A 22,832-nucleotide genomic window follows, 5' to 3' on the forward strand; every position below is an offset into this window, starting at 1 on the left:
GTACAATCTTTAACCTCATGGATCTAATTAATTATGAGCACGTCTTGTTTCATCGATCTCCAAGTCTTTTGAGATTCCATATATTATTACCTAATAGCACGTCGGCGCAGGCATCCGATCTATTTGGAGCGTTCATACTTCTTAGTGCTTCCCATCTCATGTGTATAACAAGAATTAAACCGTATAAATTAAAATTAACATGATGACTCAGACAGTTTGAAGTATTAGAGAATTTTTGTCTGGTTAGTTGTAAATTAGGGTACAAGATACATATAGCTACCGTAGACAACCAATTATTCTTCGATCATATAGATGACACGAGAATTTGAAGTGAAAATAATACAAATTTCAGAATGTTTATTAACAGATGGAGTCATGGAGATGAGCATCCAGTCGTCCATATATAACAGATTAACAGGATGTGCACGTTGAATATAAGGAAGGACCCATTCATGAGTTATCCAGAACAATCATATGAACCGAAAGAGCAGCTAGACCTGATCGAGTTGCACGATCAAGGAAGATGACTGAGGGTCCAGTCCTCCCTATTTAAACATGGGTCAGACCCAGAGATCCAACTGCCCCAACTACACCCTTTAATTGATCCATTGAAATATCAAATAATAAACTGAAACATATAAGATGCTGCCATGCTTTGAAATATCAAATAATAATAATCTGCTTGAGTCAACTCAAGCTGATTATTATGAATCATTTCTATAATTACGAGTCAAATCCAAACAATGACTTAACAATCATGTTTAAACTAAGTTACTGCCATGTAATTTCAGTAAAAGAGTGTATAATTGGTAAGAATCTATCATTCTATTGTATTATTCACTGATTTGATTACGGTGCTAGCTCTTGTTCAATACTAGGTTTAGACAATCTAGTGATCTGATTTTTCCTTAATAAATGTCTTGTTTTTGATTGGCATTCGTTTTTGATTGGCATCTTGTCGAGTGCCAATCCAAATTTCCATTCCAAAAGGAATCATATTCGTCTCCTCACGATCCAATTATTCTATTGCATACTTATGCTCTAAAACACAATTGCTTCTTGATGACTAGAACATATCTTATATTCTCACAATTGACCTGGTAGATTGAGAGATCTAGATATAGTTTATAAAACCCAATTTTAGTTTAAAGTGCAGGTGCTAGATTTCACTTTCAGATGGAATCTAAGCTTGGGGCAGCAACCCATTGATGATTTATTTAATTAAAATTAACATGCAACATCCTGGAGATTTCTTCCCAAACTTTTCTTCTTTTATTTTGTAAAAGAAGAGGACAAATGAATGCATTTTGAAGAATTGCCCAAAAGATAGAAGTGAAAAAACCAGGTGTGGATGATGAAGTTTCAAGTTGAAATCTTCAGTCTCATTATATCAAAGAAGAAATAAGTAACTAGACTCGGTATCTGTCTGTTAATCATATCTCTACCTTTATGTGATCGACGAAAAGAAAAGAAAAATGTCTGCTCAGATGTGATATATAGCTAAGATGGAATGTCTTGCTCACGTACGTACGCATATATAGATTCAATAATGGTGCTGCGAAAGTTGAACACACAGAGACAAAGGATCCCGAAGGCTTTGGCAGATAATTCACGTATGGAATTAATAATGGAAAGGAAAGCATGCCAGCAGTTCCTCATATACTCGTGATCAAGTATGGAGTAACATGTCATGCCAACTAAGAACTTCGCAAAAGGACAATCTTCTTTACTTCTTTTTCCACTTCCGTCACAACACAAGTGATTTGATCTACCACGGACTTGGTAGTACTCGATGATACATGACGGTTTGATTTATCTGATATATAGTTACTGTCATTTATCCATTTATCTGTAACAGAACTTCGTAATTCAACTAATCGAATCGAAAATGCCTTCTTGAATCGCCTTAAGCTAGCTATCTTGGGATACAATACAATTAGTTGATGTGATGAAGTAGGTCGGGTGACTGCCATACCAAACAAGTAGTAGTGAGTAGTGAACAAGCTGCACGAAGTGAAAGAAAAGCTTTGCTGAAGTACGTAATAGTGTTGATTCACCAGGAAATTTCGCAGAACTGCAGATTATATATATATATATATATATATATATATATATAAGAAAGGACAAGAAGAGGGCCAGAATACATGGAATCTGGAACTAGATCCGTGAGTAACGAAAGGACACAGCAATCCCTTTTCCAGTTTCTACATGTGCTTTGCCTTTGCTGTGCTTCTTTCTGGAAATTATATACATATATGCATGCATTCGAATTCATAGCATTTTGAACTAAAACACCAGAAACTTATATAATACAGGTAGAGTTTCTGCTTAGCTAAAAGAACAAATTATATAACTAATTAAGCTTATGCTTTGTTCTGGTAAGTACGTACTGCAATATATTATAACAAAGCTGCTGTCATTGAGCATGTCACTGCTGATCAAGACCGAAAGTTAGAAGTAGATGGGAATATTTTACTTAATTTTGATCAGAAATAAGTATTTGAAAGTGACCAAATAAAGCAAGAAATATCTGAAGGTTGATTTACATGGGGCTAGGGTACGTCCAAGCTTCTTCGTCAACCTGAAGCTAGCGGACAGGTTTCTCTTTGTTGAAAATGAATCTTAAACGCCCATTGTTTAGTTAATTAACAACCTGAATTAACTGCCAAAACCACCTTTGAGTAGTTGAGCAAGGCATATATATACAATTCATTAATTTGAGTCTATTACATATCAAATTTTGGAAGATAGTTAAGGAACTTGGGATTAGATTTGATTCCCCTCCAATGTAGAAAAACAAAAAACTTCTGCCATTTCGTACGTTTGGCTAGTTGAGGATCATGATGATCAATCGATGTTAGCTTTTGTGGCATGCCTTGGCTTTTGTTTTTCATGCAAAAAGAATACGGTACAAATTATTGGCACAAGGTAAAATGCTAATTTGCTTTGTTTCTGTCATGCTTTCTAAAACATTCACCACGAATACTTCCCTATTTCCGGGCTTTACCGTCTGCTGATAATGATTCAAAAAATGGTTTGCTGATAATTGACATCGACAAAATGATATTAGGTTGCTTTCCCTACATATTCATCCTAAATAACAAGATTATGGTGTATTCTGGCATCCATTTCATAAGTACAAAATGTTACTTGCTTTTGTTATTTATAAATTTCTACTGGTACAGCCACCTAGTGTGGTAACCTGTAAAATTAGTCGAGCTGTCTAGTATATGTTACCCGATGTCTAGAGTTCAAAAACAAACTCTCACCAGTTTGTAGCTAGTAGGTTTAAGGGTGGACGTTACTTCGTGTCACGTCAAGCAAGTAAAGAATTGTTAATTTAAAGATTCTTAACTTGAAAAAATATCAAGTAATTACAGTGTGCCACTCCAAAACGCCTATAAATTGGAGCATTGCTAGCTAGAACTCCCAAGTCTCAACTCAATTACATGTGAAAGAAAAGTTATTAGAGAAGATTGTAAGATCGAGACAGAGAGACATCAAAGAAGGAAAGCAAGACAGATCGAAATGGAGAACTTCCCGGTTGTTAACATGGAGCAACTCAACGGTGAAAAGAGAGCGGCAACTATGGAGAAGATAAACGATGCTTGTGAGAACTGGGGTTTCTTTGAGGTAATGATATAACCTGGAGATCCTATTTTATGTTCTAAATTGTTATGTTGTGTATGTATGTATTCATAACCAACTCCTTAACATGTGTATATATGTGTATATATGAAGTTGATGAACCATGGGATATCCCATGAGTTGATGGACAAGGTGGAGAAGCTCACAAAGGAGCACTACAGAAAGTGCATGGAGCAAAGGTTCAAGGAAATGGTGGCAAGCAAAGGTCTCGAAGCTGTCAACTCTGAAATCGAAGATTTGGACTGGGAAAGCACCTTCTTCTTGCGCCATCTCCCCTTCTCCAACATTTCCCAAGTCCCCGATCTCGACGAAGATTACAGGTTACACTTCATCACAGATCAGACATGATAATTTCCATATCATATAGCATGCATACTTGCATACTGATTAGTTTAAATCTTATGGACTTCAGGGAGGCCATGAAGGAATTTGCAGTGGAACTAGAGAAGCTGGCTGAGCAACTACTGGACTTGTTGTGTGAGAATCTGGGGCTGGAGAAGGGTTACCTGAAGAAGGCTTTCTATGGATCCAAGGGACCAAATTTTGGTACCAAGGTGAGCAACTACCCTCCATGCCCCAAACCGGACCTGGTCAAGGGACTCCGGGCCCACACCGATGCCGGAGGCGTCATCCTGCTGTTCCAAGATGATAAGGTCAGCGGCCTCCAGCTGCTCAAGGATGGGCAATGGATTGATGTACCTCCAATGCACCACTCCATTGTCATCAACTTAGGTGACCAACTTGAGGTATAGATACCCGCTACACACTTAGCATTATTATTTGTAAGTTCATACTTTTGAATTGTATATTGTGTTTTTGAATCTCAGAAAAAGAAAATAAGGTAGATACATATATGTGCTCTCATATGAATTTTGAGTTTTACTGTCAGCCTGCAACAATCTGCTCTTTCATTCTAAACCTCATTTTGGTATTCTTCTTTTTTTCTTTTTTCTTTTTTTTTGTCCTATAAATGAAATTCAGGTGATCACTAACGGCAAGTACAAGAGTGTGATGCACCGTGTGTTAGTGCAACCTGATGGAAACAGAATGTCCATAGCCTCATTCTACAACCCCGGCGACGATGCTGTTATCTGTCCAGCACCGGCAATGCTTGAAAAACAAACCGAGGAATGCCCAACTTATCCAAAATTCGTGTTTGATGACTACATGAAGCTCTATGCAGGCCTCAAATTTCAAGCCAAGGAGCCAAGGTTTGAAGCCATGAAGGCCATGGAATCCATTGCGATTGTTTGAACCCTGAAAACAGTCTATTGGGCTCTGTGTAGTTAGTATTGTAATAACAGCTTTGTGTGTGTGTGTGTGTTAGTTTGTCTGTGTGTACTTAGTAATGTTGCAGCAGCTTTGTGTGTTGGTCTGCCTGTAGTTATTGTAATAAGGAATTTGGTTTTTATCTACCTGAATTTCCTCTTCTGGTGGGAATTTAGAGTTGAAATTAATGTAGAGCCTATAAGCTAGTGTGAGAGTTGGGATTTTCTGGTGAATAACATCAGTATCAATGTTTATGATGTACTATCGTAAAAAGTGACCAAGCAATGTGTAATCTGGTAACTGTTTTTATAATAGAGAATTATATGTACAAATAATTATCAAAGACCCATGTTCTTGAGAGTTCTCATTGTATTGGATTTTCAAGAGGTACTGTAATTAACATTGTAGATTCTCATTCTATCTGGTTAATTATATCATAAAATCCAACATTCTAACAAGGACAATCCATGTTTATCTGGTTAATTATATCATATAATCCAACATTCTAACAAGGACAATCCATGTTCGGAGATTCTTTATCAATGAATATTCAACAGTAACAATACAAAAAAGAATGTGAAATAGAGCAACCAGACATCAGAGAATAGGAGCAGCAAGCTAATATCAGATCTCAGGCAAAGTTGAGACTTGAACACTTATCAGTATTGAGAAAATTGATTTTAGAAAATGTCACCTTTATCAAAGATAAAGATTGCAATTACAAACGGCACTGCACTAAATAGGAGCAGGAAAGCTAAAATCAGACCCTACGCACATAAATTTGACACTTTTAACTCATCAGCACTGCAAAAACTGTTTAGAAAATGTCATCTTTACCATAAGAACGTTGCCCAAAATCTTTCGAGTACACACAAGATCAGCTGCACCTTCAATCTTCAAAACCGAGTAAAAGGAATTCCAGAGTTCCACCATTTGGTGAAGAAAAACAAGCACCTTCCTGTCTCCACCAGTTTATTCTCATGGTCAATGAGCACCTTATGAAGATTTAACCCAGAAGCCACCATTCAATAAATAATATCTCACTTCTCTGCAACAGTCTCACTGTTCTCTGTTGCTTCACCAGACACGGTACCTTCTAGATTCTGAACAGTTTTTTCATTTTCCTCTACAACATCGACCTTTGAGCAATGATTCTTCAGAACCATTGCAATGTCAGCCTCAGAAGCTCCAGCAAGCTTAAAGCGCTCCACAGCAGCATCCAAGTTTTTCTCCCAACCATCCAACCCTAACTTGCATTCAACCTGGGATCGCTCAAAAAGCATGTTACCCCAGAAGAGATGGATCTGTGATCTCATAACAGCTGCCTGTTCTGCTGCTTCATCTGCAGTCAACTCAGTTGCTCCTGATGACTCACCTTCATTTCCGCTTCCTTGTTTTTTCCTTCTTTTCAGCATTTCTTCCTTCTTGTTTGGAGTTGGATCCTTTAGCTCTTTTGCTCTCTGCTCCTCCAGCTTCTCCCACATATCAGTTGCTACTTTCATCTTCTCCTCTGCGCTGTCAAATAGCTTCAGCATTTCTGTAGAATCACATGTTGAGAGATCTATTTTCTTAGCAAGTGCAAATGACCAATGAAGTTTCGCCATTTCAAACTGCTGCTGCCCCAATGCTAGCAAACCTTCATAAAAATCAGGCTTGATCGAGAGTGCCTCCTCATACTTCTCTCTGGCCAACGAATACTTATCCTTGACCCAGTCATAAGCAGTTTGAAGCTGTGTTGCCACTACATCCTTTCCAGCAGTCTCATCTAAGGGAATTCGCTTCCTTGCCGCACACATATAAACATTTCCCCAATTAAAGAAAGCCAATGCAGCCACCTCCTGAAACTTTGAGGCAGCCTTGTCAAATAGACTCTGAGCTTCTTCACTAGTTACCGCCTCCTCAAGAGCTTCCGAGCAAAGCTCCATTCCCAGCTCATGCAAGTCAATATGAGCATCTGGATCAATACCAACATGGCTGCGGAATAGCTGAGAAAACTCAAACAACCAATCATCCATCTCTAGTTCCTTGCACTCAGGATCTTCTCCAGCTCCTGGTTTCTCTTTCGGAGCTTCTTTCTCTGTCTTATCAATTTCATCATCAGCAGCTTCCAAGACAGATTCGCCAAGTGATGAATGAGAACCACTCTCATCTTCTTTGATACCTTCACTTTCAACAGGTTTCTCCTCCTCTTCTTCCAACAAAGGTGGCTCCTGCTCAGGGCTTACCTCCACAATATGCAATCTTAACATCCCAATTGTTTCTTCCTTATCTTCCGGATCTTCTGTAATAACCCTGTCTGCAGACAATTCAGCCAACCTGAGTTCAGGGGTAGAGGTTATAGTCACCAAATCACCATCACTATCCTTATACTTGATCAAAACTGACTTTGATGACGGAAAGCGTTTTGTTACAGTTTCTCTCAATACTCTGAAATTGCAGTTCACAGGCATTTGGGAAAGCCTTATGTCATGATCATACACAAGCTTCAATGGTCTCCACCGAATTGCAGCCTCTGCACGCTGCCCATGAACAGGCAATGTAGCTGACGACAAAGATGATAGCTCCTTCTGGTTATCCTTACTTGGGTTAGAAGATCTCGAAGTACCATTGGAAGGCTTCAATACAAGCTTCGGGAACTGGGTTTTAGCCTCTGGTCCATTCTCAGCAGGCGAAACCGTCTGTTGCTTCTCTGACTTATTGACTGAAGGTAAAACAGAACCCCCAGCAGAAGCAGCACCCTTCTTTGGTACAGGCCGAGCAGGCAAACACGGCCCCAAACCCCCAATCGGAGCGCCACGAACTGCAGAAGCACCGAGAGCAGCAGGGGACGGGCGGCTCTGGAGGTCCTGCTGAGCCTCCTGACGAGGCCCGAGAGCCGTCCTGACCCGCTGAGCAATCTCCAGAGCATCCCGGTGATTCGGGTCAGCCGCCAACAACACCTGAACATCCTGCATCGCCATTTCATGCTTCCCTATAGCCTCATAAGCCCGGGCCCTCCTCAGAAGAGCCCGGACAAACCGGGGCTGAACCTGAATCGCCATGGAGCACTCGGCAATCACAGTTTCGTAATCAATAGGCTTCATTTGCATCAAGCAAGCCGCCCGGTTGCTATGAAAAATAGCCCTATCGAGGTGGTTCTTGGGAGTGAGCTTAAGAGCATTATCATACTGCTCAAGAGCACCCACATAGTCCTTACTCTGAAACCTCTTGTTCCCTTCCTCTTTAAGCTCATGGGCTCGTTTCAGAAAGATTGAAGAGTCCAAATCAACAGTACCATTAGGAACTGAATTCGAATTGCTATCATTAGAAACTTGATTCGAACCTCCCTTCTTCTTCCTACCCCCGGATTTCCCCATATAAACACAAAGTCACTCACACCCGTATATATACACAATCTATCTAGCTCAAAAATTGAGGAATCAGATAACTAAAGCACCGAGCTTTGGACAGTGTTGAATGAGAATTGAGGTAAACAGAAGTGGGTACTTACCAATCTCGAAAATGAAGGCTCCGATTCTGAATGATGGGCTTTCGGAGCCTGCAGAATTGGAAATGGAGATTTGGGAACACAGCGACGGAGGGAGGGGGGAGATAAAACCCTTGGATAGTGTCTTGGGCTCAAACCCTAGATAGTGGGATGGATTCCGTCTGGGTTTAATAAACTGAGGTGGGACCTTTGTGATTGGATCATTTCTCACCGTCGATCTGTGTGACATTTGGTTTGACTTTTAGGGCTTGACCCTTTCTATTGGATTTGGATATTCAGCACGTCGAGTAAGCAGGCCAGGGTTTTTTAACTTTAAAAACATTTTAATCCTTTCCAAAATCTTACTTTCTTTTACAGCAATCTCTATAGATATAGATTCATTCTAAAAAAATAAAAAAATCTTTAAATATAGATTAGTGTGAAAATGTAAGTGATGATTTGCGTTTCAATTATACGCGTACGTCATTTAATTTTAAATGAAACCTAAGAGATAATTAAATTTATGATCAGTTAGCTCATGTAGCATGTACATACTGCTTTGTTTATATCACGTTAATCACATTCCTTTCTTCATATCACGTATATCACATTTGTCAGTGTTATGTATGGGGACTGGATTATTGGTTTTCAAATTAATCTTGGAGTCGGTGAAATATTGGATGCAGAAGCCTAGGGTCATTCTCATGGTTTAAAGCTTGATGTTAATTTACATATCAAAAACTTGGTGATTGAATCTGACTCTGCCGTTTTAGTTCAACTGATGAACAATTCCAATTTTGATATTCATCCCCTGGGATCTCTCCTCCATGGTTGTTGTAGCTTGATGAACAAGATGGATGATGCTAAACTGCTCCACATCTTCAGAGAATGCAATGTCACTGTTGATTCTTTAGCTAAATGCAGAATTTCTCATGAGTTTGGTTTCGTTTGCTTTGATAGTCCTCCTGCTCATGCTGCTGATGCTTTTCTTGATGACATTTTCTCTTTGTGCCTACATGTTTTAGCATTTAGGCTCTTTGTGCCTTTTAGCACCCTTTGTAACCCCAAAAAAAAAAAAAAAAAAAAATACAAGAGGACTGGGCCTTGTACACGCTAAGCTAAAAACCCTAAAACATTGGGCTGGTACTCCCGCCAAAAGATAAATTCGGGCGGGTACAATAACGGCCCATATAGCAGTACCGTTAAAGGTTACTTTGGTAATTCAAATAGGGAACACATAGGGCTTGTCGACTCCTATAAATTCCCATCATTCTGCACACTTCATCGAAATTGTGCTACTGCGCCTCCTCTCTTCCTACTTCCCTTAGTTCTCTCTGTTTTTGCTCTGTTCTGGTTTTAAAAAGATTTCGTCTTTATTTTTCAATTACATCAAACTGTTTTACTCTGTTTTGAATACGGAATCCCATCTCAATACCTCCGTTCTGTAAATCAATGAGGGACAAATTGGGTGTCTCTTAGCTTGGAAGAACATGGAGGCATAGCGAAAGGGCGCGTCATCGTTTCAGTCGTCGTTGCTAGTTAGGCGATCTGATTGTTTCTCGTCTAAATTTTCTATCAAATTAGGTATTTTATGTTGTTGTTGTATTTTGATGGGTGAGAAAGAACAGAGTGCAAATGATGTTTGATTAAATTTCTTCACTTTGAACCGATTGGAGTGTTTTCTCCTTGTGGATATTTATATTCACTGATGCACTCTTCTTTTTGTTATTCTGGTTTTGAAATTTATATTTATAAGTTTGGGTCTTTTGATGAAAATGTTGGCTGTGATGATCAATTTTTCAGCTTTATGCCAGTTCTGCTTCAGAAAATTCGTGATAGAGAGAGCTGTCTTATACTCTGAGCCTTGGACTTGACAAAAAGAATGAATTTTTTTTCTTTTTTCTTCTTTCGATTAAAATGAAACCAACGATGATTCAATTCGGTTTAGGGTTTTGGAGGTGTAGTCTAACTGAGAGCCTGAAAAGGGAGAACCCCTTGGTGAAGCTACATCATATGACATTAACGGATTCAACTGAGATTTAGTTTCATCCATTTTCTATAACAAAGAAGCACTCTGGGTAAATATGTCATAAAAGTCTTAAATTTCTATAAAATCTATAAAAATCTTTGATTTGAGAGTGCTGATAATGCTTCCTGTGTTGAGTTGCTGCTCAGGCTGCAAGGACAAGAACTTTAACTGTTCCTTGACTGTTTGCTGACAGTATCATTGGACTGTCCCTCTTCCAACACACAGCACTGATGAAGTATGATCCTGCACCATCGTCTTCGTAGTTTAAATCCGAAGAGACAAATTTATGCCAAGCCATAGGTTTTGGGATACCCTGCAAGTAACACCAAATCAATTACTATGATAAACTGGATTACAGATATGGGAAATGTGGGTGGTATGTAGTTTGTTTTCCCAACCTTGTGATAAACGAACACTTCATTGGTCTCGCTGCCGCAAGCAATGTAGTCATTACTCACTGCGAGGCCTACAAAGTTCTTCTCATTCATGTGACCTCTGTACGTGCATAACTGTGGGAAACCAAGTTACAACTACGAGAATCAAACTATAGTGCCGTAACTCGGAAACATGATGACTCACCGGCAAGTTCTTCTTTACATCCCACAATCGCAATGTGCTGTCAGTCGATGCAGAAGCAAGTTCAGTGTTAGACAAGAATTTCACGTACGAAACAGCTTTCCTATGCCCGCTAAATACATGCAGTGGTTGGCTGATATTTCTCAAGTCATAATAATGAATGTGATGATCTGCAGAACCAACCTGCAAAATGTTGTTCGTTCAATAGTCAAAGCTTCTAGGAGGGTTTTACCAGCTATATATGTCCTTGATCAATACCCTAAATGCTAAGATTGTTCCCACGTAGTAAATGGTAAAATAGTATGCAGGATCGTAAGCTTTCATTTCGAGAAACGAGGCCTATGTTGAGAACAGATACATACCGCAACGAAAAAGCTGGATCCGGGATTATACTTGACAGAACAAATGTTTGCCTTCATGTTGATGTTCAAAGCACTTTCTTCTTGATTTGTGCACCAAATTTTGACCTGTTTGTCAAGGCAAGCACACGCTGAGACAGTTGTGAACATAGAGCAATCTAATACCTTCCTGTTTTTGGTCAGTTGCTAAGACATAAGCTCTAGTTACCTTGCAGTCATCACTTCCAGACACAAGCATTGACGGATCGGTGCTTGAGAAATCGACGCTCCAAGCTCGCTTTTCATGTTCTTCATATTCCATCACACTCTGGAAGAGGAGATTGTCAATTAAGTAATCGGATGGATGTATATTACAGTATTATGCAAAGGAGGAAGTTTCACTACCTGACGAGTATTTACATCCCAAACTGTTACTATCCCCTCGTAGTCACTACTAGCAATTTGGTTTTTAGCGTACTTGTTCCAACTCAAGCAACTAAGTTTGGATCGTGTGGATATCTCTTCGACAGCACAGTGGATATCTTCAGGTTCATTAATCACCTGGATGTGATTGGAAAGCAACATCAGCAAATCCTTTTCATATGAAGAAATTAAAGCAACATATGAAACACAAAGGTGGGCATCTGTCACAAATTACACCACAACCCAACAACTTTTAAACAAAGAGAGACATCAGTTATAATAACCAGATACACGGCTTAACATCTTCCCTGGAAACAAAATTTACAGTTTTAGCAAAATTTATAGATTGATTCAGTAGCACTTTGAAGCATTAAATTGCCGCTTACCGAGGAAAACTCAAAAACCTTGATGCACCGTGAAACCCCAGCAGTAGCAAACAATTCCTCGTCTCGATCAAATTCTATACTGTAGCAAACATAATGGAAATCTCAATTACCAACAGAATTTAGCATAATCAGCTGATGAAAGGAGAATCTCTTCTGAAGTTATTTTCAAGATTGTGTGCACGAGTAAATTTCCAACTTTTTAGAGTCAATGGCATGTTAAAAGGAATGGCATATAAACTCACCTTGACACAATATTTGCAGAGTGAAAAATATCACCCTGTCTCAGTTCAGAAATGACCCTCAATCGACTGGTTCAAGCAACCAAACAGAATGTGTAAGTGACTTAAGTATCAATAGCAGGACAGGTAACTAATAGAAAATTAAAAACGGATACTTCAGAAACTTGTACCTGTATTTTGTAAAGCCCTTTAGCATAGCGTAAAAGTCTTCAAGGCCTGGATTATAATCTTCTATATCCATAGCATCTAAATCCCCTTGTTTGTTCCCATTTCGCCGCTTTTGTAAGTAACACTCTTCTAGGTCGTTGAACTGTTGCAACATGAAGAGATGACATCAAGAAAAGAAAAACCCCGGCCAATGACTCGGAAACTCAAGTTAGTAGACTATCTCAAGTACATAACTCCTTTACGTTGGCCTAGTAAGGAGAAGGTCCAATTCTGGAAAGAAACTTGATACATCCTCAACAATTGGCCAGGCTGTTAATATATGCACTTTGCAGGATTACTAACCTGTGAACGGACACGCCTTTTCCTTGCCGTCGACAGTTCTCCTGGTGGATTTATAGGCTGCATAGACCTTGTAGGAGTTTCATCATCATTTACAACAGCCCTGTTGCTATGTAAATTGATAGAACTCATCTGCGCTTGCACATATTGCGCATTATAGACAATGTCATCACTCTGCAATGACCTCTCATGTTGTTGCCTGAATAGTTCAAATCTACGTCTCTCCACCGCAATCAGGTCCTCCTTAATGTAATCAAGATCAGTTTGTATCTGCCGAGGAAAATCTTACATCATCATCATCAATGTCTACAAACCAAAAACTGATTACACAAAAATTAATCATGTCTCAATCTTACCTCATTGAGCTCCTCTAGCTTTTGCCTTCCAAGGGAATGCAAGAACCCAACCATGATCTCCATGCCCGACTCGGACTCTTGCAGCTCCATTTTCCTCTTCTTCTCTTCGAGAAGAGACAACAACCCTTCCACCTCTCTAATTGACATATCGCAACCCTGTCTTATTAATTTCCAAACGACGAGTCATTCAAAATTACACAACAACATAAAAACAATTCTTCAATGCAAAATGAGTACTAGCCATTGCTGACCTCATGCAATCTCCGGCGCAGATGCTCCAACGGAGATCCGGTCCTCTCTATCATATACGCGGACGATTTTCTCAACAACTGCAACAAGACAGTACTGAAGATCAACATCCACATGACCAACTCACATTCAACCAAGCAATGCAACAAGCCAATTAGAGTTTCTCGACGAACCTTGTCGAGCAAGAAATTAGGGAAGATGAGGTTTGGGGTGAGGTATTGACCGCAGCAAGGACAGTCGCTCTTGATTCCGAGATGAGTGACGATGCAGCTGTGGCAGAAGCTATGGCCACAAGCAGTGAGGAACGCGTCCCTTATCACCTGAATGCATATCGGACACATCATATCCTTGTCCGGCGGAGCCTCCTTCTCAAATGCCCCCGTTTCGTCAGCAGACATTAGCTCCATCTTCACCCCTGTCGGCACCATCGCTCCTCCGCCCATCCAATTCTCTCCTTACTCCTAATGGATTTCCACACTATCAAATATTTCTGTTGTACATACACATCACCAAGATTTGAGACTTTAAAGGAAAAGTTGGTTACAGAAGAAGAAGAGGAAGGCAGTGATGGAGTTGAGCAGTCAGTCTCAGACACGACAGAAGTCATCGTCGTTGCTTGCGAGATTTGAAAAGTTTGTGAGGGCCATAACGGTCCACGTAAAACCGGTGCTTCCTTTTTATTTTTTTCGAAAGATGGTAGAAGTCGTAGAACCAGCGAGCTTTGAACACGATGTTACTCTAACACTGGTTCGGGAAATAGTGAAGCACTTTAGGTACGTGGTAAAAGAAGGATCATTTCTTTCCCAACAAAAGAAAGACCTACTTCCGTCCTACTCTTCTTCCAGACCTACTTCCGTCCTACTTTCTTCCTCCGGACATGTTCGCGATTTTTCTACCGTTAGATCTGATTAGAGAATCATTCCCTAACCACTAAAACTAGATTAGGACTTGACAACTTAAATGAGTGAAGCTAATTTCGTACTCAAGTAACATGGGAGTTGCCTAACATGGGAGTTCCGGACAACTCGACCAACTGTGGTGGTTTTTTCCTTTCTACAGAGCTACATGAGCATGTGATTTTCTAGTTGAACGAGTTTTGTTATCGTCGTTAAGGATAATGAATGAGTGTTGCTACATAAACCAAATGCAGGTCGATTACAACCAGAGCTCATTAAAACGACAGGCAGTGCTTCTATCCTTCGCATAAATACTGGTGGACCACAAACTCACTCATCACTGATCGATGGACGTTGTTTGCAATTTGACACACTAACATGGAAGACACATTGTGGCAACGTAGGAAAGCTCTGTCTAGCCACAAGTACGAGAGCGGAAAGACGCTGGGGTATAAGCCCTATAAGTAAAACTGAAAGCCCCAGCGACAATGTGAAACTGACGGTCCGACCAATGCATGTGAAGATGGAAGAGAGAGCAAGCTTCATTGAATAAGGAAGATAGCTGTGGGATCTATATTATTCTTTCTGTATACAAAACTCTACTACTATGATTTATAACTTCTAGCTAATTTTCCTGTTCTTCTGTTGTATGTCTGTAATGGTTCACTCTGCTGGTTTCGTCGTAACGGATTTTGTTAAACAATCTACAATACCTTCACAATCTGTTTCAGGAACCACACAGGTAGACTCATCTTCTATGAGTGAATGAGGAGAAGAGAGGTTCCCGTGAGTCTGGCAGGCCTTCATCGTCTTACAGTGCTCAGCCTCGTCGTCTCTTATGTTCAGAAATACATCATACAAATTCTCTGAGATGCGAACAGGAATTGGCAAGAAATATGCAGAATAGGTCAATATATGGTCATACCATCATATAAATTGATGTTGCGTGGTATAGATCAGACATGATGTCAGATATAAACCAACAAAACTTTTAAAAATGAGCCAATTCATAGCATGTAGATGAGTTGATCTATGAATTGCCGCAACAAAATCAGAGTGTTGAAACTTGAAACATACCTATTTTCGGCCTTCGAGAATTGGGAGGTCTGGAAGTTTGAAATTCATCTGGAAAAAATAAATTTAAGAGATATTTAAACATAAGATTGCCTTCCAGGATGCCGAAACAAAACAAAAAAATTGAAAAAACTTACCAAACAAGTACAAGTCACTTCCAGTGTAGTATTTTACAGCAACCTCAGGAGCAGGCAATTTTTTCAGATTCTCTGCGATTAAAAGAAAAGAACGCATATAAATGAAGTGGTGTTTGAGCTAAGAAAGAGTGCATTTTACATGCGTAAAGATATTTTGATGTCATCTTAGTGCAGACAAACTTCAAATCATACCTTCTTCAGCCTTGATAAACTTGTCGTAGGTTGAAAATGCATGGCCCTCTACACATTCAGAGAAGTGATCTGCAATAGTCATCCCACAGAATATACATTAAAAAAGATTTAGATATAGCAAGCTAATTTCTCTGGCTACCTGTTCTGTAATGCCCTTTTATTCATAACATAGAAACACCCAAGAAACAACTTTATCATCATCCAAGGCTACCAGCAGAACCAATCTCGGCAAGTATTCCATATTACAATTGGATTGGGTTGATTAAAGTATACAATCTTTTGAACAAGTTTTCCCATATACTTCATAAAAAAAGTTCTTTTTTTCCCCCTCAGATGAGAGAGGAAGTTGTTATGATCACTAAGGTTAAATGAACCAACAGGATGTTGAGACCCAAGAAAGCACAGTACATTAAAAACTAGATGCTCATACTTACAGGCCATTCGTGGGCTTATTATGTACATAAAAACCGTCATAAAGTAATAGAAGACTGCAATGTGCTGAGCAAGAAAGCGATCAAACCACCAAGCATTTCCCCCCAATTCCTGCATTTAGATCCACATGCTGTTGTTAAATCAGGACCTAAGTAAATAGATGAAGCTAACATAATTCTAGCAGAAAATTGTAATGATGACTCAAGCAATGGATAAAAAGTAATGTAACTGCTGATATACTGAGAAAATAAGAAAGATCCTCACTTCCATGATAAGCAAGTGGTGCATCTCATTCCAGCTCTCAGCAAAATGCACTTTCAAATACTCACTTCTTCTCCACCAGCCAAAACTCTCATACATGTGTAGAACAGACATAAAGGCTGGCATAAATTAAAAATGAAGCCCACATGTCAACTAGAATTTACAATAGGCAATGCTATTCCTAAACACATAAAATGAACAGTTGGAGATGGGAGCTGTGAGCATAAACTTTCATGAATTATCTCTCCACCAAAATGATACTAATACAAAGGCCCTCCATTATTCAGATGAATCATGTTTCGAATAGATAGAGGGAACTCTTAAATGAAGTAAGTGAATGGGAATTGATATACTCTTGTCAAACTGTAGTGATAACTTCTTGGCTTTACATGTTTTGAGTCTTCTGACATACTAGCACAAAGTTACCTACACAGTACATATGACTAGTATATATAACTTCCTCTTCAAGTACATGAACTTTAACCCTCTTATTTGAAAGGGAAGTTTTATACATACAACACAAAATACGTTTCAGATAACTGAAAAAATATAAACAAACAAAACTGGAGTACTTACCAAAGTAAGGAACCCTCGCAATAGTTTCCAGTACAAAGAACCTCGCATAATCACGGTCATGGTAAAGAGTATCAAGTATCTTAATCACTGTATCCTGAAACGATCAGCAGAACAAAATTACAACCTAACTCCATCAACACATCCAGAGACATAACCTCCTAATCTACCCAAGTGCGTCTATTAATCCAAGAGTATAACAAACTGACAAAAATGACATCTTAAAGACTAGGTTGCTCGTATCAATTACGCTTGTTCAAGCCAACAAAACGGACCACATAGCTTCAAACTGATAGCATACATAATAGCTACAATTTAATTTGTAAAAAGAACAATTGGACAAGAGTAGAGATTTACCGTTAGGAAAATGTTGATGGACTGTTCACCCTTGATAACCCATTTCTCAAAATCACTAGAAGGCTCACTCTCAGAGGCCTCCCCACTGCTGGCTTTCACTTCATCAGAGGTAGTTGCCTTGAACTCAAAGGACTCCTCCACCACCACTTTCTCTTCTTCATCTTGGAGAATAGTTGCATGTACCCTATACAAATTCCTACACCAATTTCCCAAAAAAGCCCAAAACTTTCAATCAAAATCTCACTTCATACATCTCACAAAGCACAAATGCTAGCTTTCTGCAACTTTTAACAAATTGGGTACCTCAAAGATTCAAACTTTTTCAACATCAAAGTCAGTGAAGATTCAATACCTGTGAAATGATGGACGAGCTGAGATGGGGTTGCAAGGAAAACCATTCAGAGAGCAAATAGATGACGAGGAAGTCAAAGCTGAAGCCTTCAAGGTCCTTGGTTTGAGATACGAAGAATACAAAGAAGAAGAAGAAGAAGAACATGAAGCTGAGGTTACAAACACTGTCGAAGACAGAGTCGCAGCTGCCATTTCTCAACGGTTGTTTATTTCCAGAGAGCACAAAGCAGAGATGAGAATTCAAACTGAGAAATGGAGACCAAATTGAAATTGGGTTTTCGTTTAATGGGGTGGAAAGTGTCAACCGCCAAATGGAGGCTTGTTTGTGTTAGAGGGGATTGTTCGTCGTCTTGTGAGGTTGGAACAGTGGGCGGATGAAGTTGAGCATAAATTCGGGGGTGGCCATATGTGCCGGTTTTGCTTGGTGGCTTTTTGGTTACATGACACGAACCGGACTATATGATATTTTTATTTGATGACATCTCTCATTGTCATACCCAAAAAAGTGGGCTCTCGGGTTTGGTTGATGTTTGGGGCTTAGCATGGTGACAAATTCATTCGGGACTTTCCGAGAACAAAATGGCTGTGCCATCCTACAGCCCAATAAATAGAAAGACTAATAACTCCTCGCAACTCGCAACTCGCAACTCGCAGCTATGCTTGCGAGAGGTTTAGATATTACGTTCTTTCTATTCGAACTAGCCTTTTGTTCGTGTATTTATACGGATACACGATTACATAAAAATAAGCATAAGTGATTAATTTAATTTACTTTATAATCGTATTATACAGTTATATGTCATAACTCATCAAGTAGTTTTTCATAATTATCGCTTTATCTAATTTCTTTTGTTAATTATTTTACTTTTTACTATAACAACCCTGGTTTTTATTTTGAATCAGTTGACTCACTAAAGATAATTATGAAAGTTCTTAATTTGGTGAATTTTCAGACTTGTTGGTTTTATTGTTGTAGAGATGTAGTAAAACTTATCAAATAATCTACATAACGAGTGTGAGGCTAAATCTCTCTGTTAGGCTGATTTTCAAACATTTTTTTTAAGTGTGTTGTACTCATTGTAACACACAATTCTAGATCATTCTTGGCAGAAAGGGTAGTGATTGTGATTTTGAACTGATATTTGCAAATTATGTATTAGTGAGTCCAGTCCTGCAAGCAAGTCTAATTTAAAGTGTAAATAGTCAATTAGCTTGCCTCATCAAATGACAATTTTTTTTTGTGACACCTTGATCATTTGTTCCTTTTAAGTGGTAGATCTCTATCAACCTCGAACCCTTTTACAGGTGTACAAGGATCCAAATTCCTCAAACTAAACCATGTTATCTGGCAGCATCAATAATTCATATGATCAAGAATCAAAGACTTCATAAACATTTGTTTTTTCAAAGTTGTTTAACACTTGTCTTGTGCACCTTGATTCAGGTAGATCTAGGGTAAGATGGTTTTTCTTGTCTATTCGTTCAATTTGCGTTCCTTTATATTCAGACTTCAAAGAAAGCTTGCACAAAACCATGGAAGATCAAACGCAACCTATTCTGCCAAAACAAAATTCTAACTCCGGCCATGAAGCACTTGAGTTTAAGAGCTTTATTCCGTGGCTTGAATGGGTCTTTGTGGATCAGTCTAGTATCTGGAGGACAGGTCTTTCATGGTCACTCTTCTTCGTCTTAGCCATCGGTGTACCACTAGTCTCGAACTTTCTTCTCTCCTGCCCGAGCTGTGATGCCAACCATAGCAGACCTTACCATGTTGTTTCTCAGCTTTCGCTTTCCTTGTTCGCGGGTCTCTCCTTCGTCAGCCTCTCCTTCTGGACTCGAAAATTCGGTCCGAGGAGGTTTCTCTTCCTTGACAAGCTATGTGATGCAAGTGAGAAAGTCCGTCAAGAATATAAGCAAATATTTCATGTAAGCTTGTTTTCAAAGTAATCTGTTAGTTCTGTGACAAAGAAAAATACTTGCTATTTATATGGGGTGAGGTGAAGTATGTGTTAGTCCGAAGTGTGGAATTGCTTGATCCGAGTATGCAATTGATCCTTTAAATAGTGTTTCATTGAACTCATTATTGGTCATTCTATACAAGCATCAAACTAGAGCTCTAATTCCATGATTCCCTATTGCAGAATTCAATGAAGCTCCTATGCTTCATTGTCTTCCCCTGTTTTGCTGCAGAGTGTGTGTACAAAATATGGTGGTATGTCTCAGGAGCAACAGAACTACCATACTATGGTAACATGTATTTGAGTGACACAATACTATGCTTGTTGCAACTGTGTTCATGGCTTTACAGGACAACGATTTTCTTCCTGGTGTGTGTTATGTTCCAGCTTATGTGCAGATGTCAAATAATAAGACTAGAAAGTTTCGCACAAATTTTTCAAAAGGATACCGAGGTGGAGACCATAATGATGGAACACAACAAGATCAGGAAGACCCTTCGGGTTATAAGCCATCGATTTCGAATGTTCATCTTGATCTCTCTGATCATGGTTACTGCGAGTCAGCTCGCCTCTCTTGTCACTGTAACCTGGTCGAGTGCTCATGTTGATATCTTCGAGGCAGGAGAACTCGCCGTAAGTGTCAATCAACTGATCGAGCAGCACTTCTATATAAACGTTTTTGCTTAGCCATATATCTTAGATATACTAATTGATTGATTGGTTTTATTTTGCTTTTGGTCATGGTGCAGTTATGTTCTATAAGCCTTATTACTAGTCTATTCATATGCTTGCGGAGTGCAACCAAATTAACACACAAAGCACAGTCAATTACCGGGCTTGCTGCAAAGTGGAATGTCTGTGCCACAATCCACATCCACTCTTTTGATTACGCAGAAACCGAGACTCCGATGATACCTCAGGTTTCCTTAGATCATCACGTGTTTCCTTTCGGTGCTGATTTGGAATCGGATGATGAAGAAGCGGACGAAGACGACGATCTGGACAATGGCAAGTTGGTGCCAGTTTTCAGAAACACAATCTCATTCCAGAAGAGACATGCTCTAGGTTAGCAACAAAGACACATTACCTCTACACCCTTTAGATTACTGTTATATTCATGTTCTAAATCGCGAAGTGGTCGATTTATTTCTTGTTGCAGTGAAATATTTGGAGCATAATAGAGCGGGGATTACAGTGTTTGGGACCATGGTGGACAGAACATGGCTTCACTCTATTTTTGGAATTCAGCTGGCTCTTCTTCTATGGACGCTCAACAAGACAATTTTCCGTTAATTCACATTAGTTAGGTGTGATATATGAAGGCCTTTGATCTATTATATGATTAGCGATGTTAGGCGATGAAAAATTTGAGCTTGGGATCTCAACTGAATTTCAGTGTGTTAATCAATTGATTGTTGCAGCATGTGACAAGAAATGAGTTTTTCATGAAAAAAATCGGGAGAGAAATGATGCTTATTATTCATATATTTCTTGTTCTAGGATGAATACTAATTCATTATACATGCATCATAAAGCATCATCTTCTAGCTAATCTTCTTATCCAACTTATGTTTGGTCCCTTTAAAAGATCGGAATTCTGCAAATCATATCAGCAAAGCATATGATCAGTTGAAGTATTGTACATCTTATATCTACAAGTAGATCTATATCAAATCACACGCATATTAAAAGTTAAAAAAAANAAAAAAAGGGGAACCGTTCCATTGTTATGAAACTTACATAACTTCACAAAAAAATAACTTTAGATAAACTGGATCCATGTTATGTAACAAAAATGAGAGAGCTACAGAGAGAGAGAGAGAGTAATTACGTGTTGCAGTCGACATTGGGATCAATAGGAATATGAATTTTTACGCCAAAAGCCTCGATAGCGTGCTTAATTTTTTCAGGGTCGACTTTAACGCTAGCACCAACAGCTTTGTCTTTCAAACATTGGCAAAGACTCCTGCGCTTCTCAGTAGTATCAGCTTCGGCAACCACGTGCTGCATACCTGAGCAACACGTTTCTGGGGCTGCCTTGTGCCAGGGCCCACACAAGGCAACAGCTCGACTAATTCACTGTAGCACTCTCCGATTGCAGGACATGCATTGAGGACGACGACAGTAATCACCAACCCAATGAAAGCCATCATTTTCTTCTTCATACTAGAGAACCTTTGGAATTGGAACAAATAGGTTGATGAAATTGTAATTTGAGATATAATATTGGGTTTGGTGTAAGATGAATAAACCCAAGGTATGTTGTGTTTTTTATAAAGGCTCGTCATAAATGTAGAGATTTATATATGAGATTTTGATCCTACCTAAGAGCATTCTTCCTTATTTGCACTATTACTATTTGAGAGTTTGATCCTACCTGGGTATCCCTTTTGGATTGTTAATAGTCTAAACGAATCTCAAAATTAAATTTTACAATATGTACTAGATAGAAGTGAGTTGGCATAGTCTTAACTATTCTCAGATATAAGAGAGATTTCACACCAAAAAATGTGGGTTAGGCAACTTTTTCTTATTTTCCAAAGATTTAACTTATGTGGGCTTAAACCTCTGTGATTCATTCATTTGAAAGACAACTTGGGCCTCGTTTGGTGTAGCTTCGCTTTAAAATAATAAGTTTTTATCTGAACTTATAGATTTTATAGTGTTTGATAAATCAAAGAAAAACAACTTTTTTGAAAGTTACAGGTCACTCGCAACAGTTTTTAAAAGCAACATAAATGTTATTTTTAGAAATATAAAAAAACACTAGAAATTAATATATTTTGACTTTACAGCGATTTTAGAACTAATATTTATCAAACCCAAAATTATTATAATTTACAGCTGATTATTTTCGCAGTAGAATATAATCAGATTATTTTTTTTTCAAGTCACAGCAATACCAGATTAACCCTTAGCCACGACAATGTTACACGACACGAACCGGACTATATGATATTTTTATTTGATGACATCTCTCATTGTCATACTCAAAAAGTGGGCTCTCGGGTTTGGTTGATGTTTGGGGCTTAGCATGGTGGCAAATTCATTCGGGACTTTCCGAGAACAAAATGGCTGTGCCATCCTACAGCCCAATAAATAGAAAGACTAATGA

The 22,832-nt window shown here is 38.9% G+C and overlaps 5 protein-coding genes across 6 annotated transcripts; 2 read left to right on the forward strand and 3 right to left on the reverse strand.

The window, feature by feature from the left end:
- Positions 1-3,462: 3,462 nt before the first annotated feature.
- On the forward strand, positions 3,463-5,481 carry LOC101306888 (1-aminocyclopropane-1-carboxylate oxidase 2-like). Its single transcript, XM_004293286.1, has 4 exons — positions 3,463-3,633; positions 3,742-3,968; positions 4,061-4,394; positions 4,630-5,481. The coding sequence occupies exons 1-4, from the start codon at positions 3,529-3,531 to the stop codon at positions 4,900-4,902; spliced, it is 939 nt and encodes a 312-aa protein (XP_004293334.1). The 5' UTR covers positions 3,463-3,528; the 3' UTR covers positions 4,903-5,481.
- Positions 5,482-5,547: 66 nt separating this feature from the next.
- On the reverse strand, positions 5,548-8,273 carry LOC101306600. Its single transcript, XM_004293285.1, has one exon. The coding sequence runs from the start codon at positions 8,271-8,273 to the stop codon at positions 5,958-5,960; it is 2,316 nt and encodes a 771-aa protein (XP_004293333.1). The 3' UTR covers positions 5,548-5,957.
- A 2,012-nt stretch (positions 8,274-10,285) lies between these two features.
- On the reverse strand, positions 10,286-13,988 carry LOC101307178 (E3 ubiquitin-protein ligase COP1-like). Its single transcript, XM_004293287.1, has 13 exons — positions 13,660-13,988; positions 13,489-13,566; positions 13,238-13,393; positions 12,885-13,151; positions 12,545-12,684; positions 12,378-12,443; positions 12,136-12,214; positions 11,732-11,887; positions 11,556-11,654; positions 11,351-11,455; positions 10,992-11,171; positions 10,811-10,921; positions 10,286-10,725 (listed from the first exon to the last, which is right to left on the reverse strand). The coding sequence occupies exons 1-13, from the start codon at positions 13,927-13,929 to the stop codon at positions 10,555-10,557; spliced, it is 1,878 nt and encodes a 625-aa protein (XP_004293335.1). The 5' UTR covers positions 13,930-13,988; the 3' UTR covers positions 10,286-10,554.
- Positions 13,989-14,905: 917 nt separating this feature from the next.
- LOC101307464 (ubiquinol oxidase 4, chloroplastic/chromoplastic-like) lies at positions 14,906-18,087 on the reverse strand. Its single transcript, XM_004293288.1, has 9 exons — positions 17,761-18,087; positions 17,409-17,604; positions 17,055-17,148; positions 16,482-16,597; positions 16,220-16,328; positions 15,786-15,854; positions 15,594-15,665; positions 15,460-15,507; positions 14,906-15,248 (listed from the first exon to the last, which is right to left on the reverse strand). The coding sequence occupies exons 1-9, from the start codon at positions 17,949-17,951 to the stop codon at positions 15,046-15,048; spliced, it is 1,098 nt and encodes a 365-aa protein (XP_004293336.1). The 5' UTR covers positions 17,952-18,087; the 3' UTR covers positions 14,906-15,045.
- Positions 18,088-19,115: 1,028 nt separating this feature from the next.
- Positions 19,116-21,407, forward strand: LOC101307759. 2 transcript variants are annotated; one of them, XM_004293290.1, is made up of 5 exons: positions 19,116-19,685; positions 19,901-19,971; positions 20,068-20,350; positions 20,467-20,782; positions 20,877-21,407. In XM_004293290.1, exons 1-5 carry the CDS (start codon positions 19,293-19,295, stop codon positions 21,008-21,010), a joined length of 1,197 nt encoding a protein of 398 aa, XP_004293338.1. In that variant the 5' UTR covers positions 19,116-19,292; the 3' UTR covers positions 21,011-21,407. The 2 variants fall into 2 exon arrangements, with proteins under 2 accessions (XP_004293338.1, XP_004293337.1); XM_004293289.1 differs by having other exon boundaries at positions 19,901-20,350.
- Positions 21,408-22,832: the final 1,425 nt, after the last annotated feature.

The sequence above is a fragment of the Fragaria vesca genome, linkage group LG3 (assembly GCF_000184155.1).
Source record: "Fragaria vesca subsp. vesca linkage group LG3, FraVesHawaii_1.0, whole genome shotgun sequence".
Lineage (NCBI taxonomy): Eukaryota > Viridiplantae > Streptophyta > Magnoliopsida > Rosales > Rosaceae > Fragaria > Fragaria vesca.

Coding starts and splice junctions, on each gene's coding strand:
- LOC101307759 (XM_004293289.1), top strand. CDS start 19,293: ATGGAAGATCAAACGCAACCTATTCTGCCAAAACAAAATTCTAACTCC. Junction 19,686..19,900: donor AATATAAGCAAATATTTCAT/GTAAGCTTGTTT, acceptor TCCCTATTGCAG/AATTCAATGAAGCTCCTATG. Junction 20,351..20,466: donor TCGAGGCAGGAGAACTCGCC/GTAAGTGTCAAT, acceptor GTCATGGTGCAG/TTATGTTCTATAAGCCTTAT.
- LOC101307464 (XM_004293288.1), bottom strand. CDS start 17,951: ATGGCAGCTGCGACTCTGTCTTCGACAGTGTTTGTAACCTCAGCTTCA. Junction 16,329..16,481: donor ACCACTTGCTTATCATGGAA/GTGAGGATCTTT, acceptor ATCTAAATGCAG/GAATTGGGGGGAAATGCTTG. Junction 15,508..15,593: donor AAGTGACTTGTACTTGTTTG/GTAAGTTTTTTC, acceptor TATTTTTTCCAG/ATGAATTTCAAACTTCCAGA.
- LOC101306888 (XM_004293286.1), top strand. CDS start 3,529: ATGGAGAACTTCCCGGTTGTTAACATGGAGCAACTCAACGGTGAAAAG. Junction 3,634..3,741: donor AGAACTGGGGTTTCTTTGAG/GTAATGATATAA, acceptor GTATATATGAAG/TTGATGAACCATGGGATATC. Junction 4,395..4,629: donor ACTTAGGTGACCAACTTGAG/GTATAGATACCC, acceptor AATGAAATTCAG/GTGATCACTAACGGCAAGTA.
- LOC101307178 (XM_004293287.1), bottom strand. CDS start 13,929: ATGGGCGGAGGAGCGATGGTGCCGACAGGGGTGAAGATGGAGCTAATG. Junction 10,922..10,991: donor ATGTAAAGAAGAACTTGCCG/GTGAGTCATCAT, acceptor GGTTTCCCACAG/TTATGCACGTACAGAGGTCA. Junction 10,726..10,810: donor AAGTGTTCGTTTATCACAAG/GTTGGGAAAACA, acceptor TGTTACTTGCAG/GGTATCCCAAAACCTATGGC.
- LOC101306600 (XM_004293285.1), bottom strand. CDS start 8,273: ATGGGGAAATCCGGGGGTAGGAAGAAGAAGGGAGGTTCGAATCAAGTT.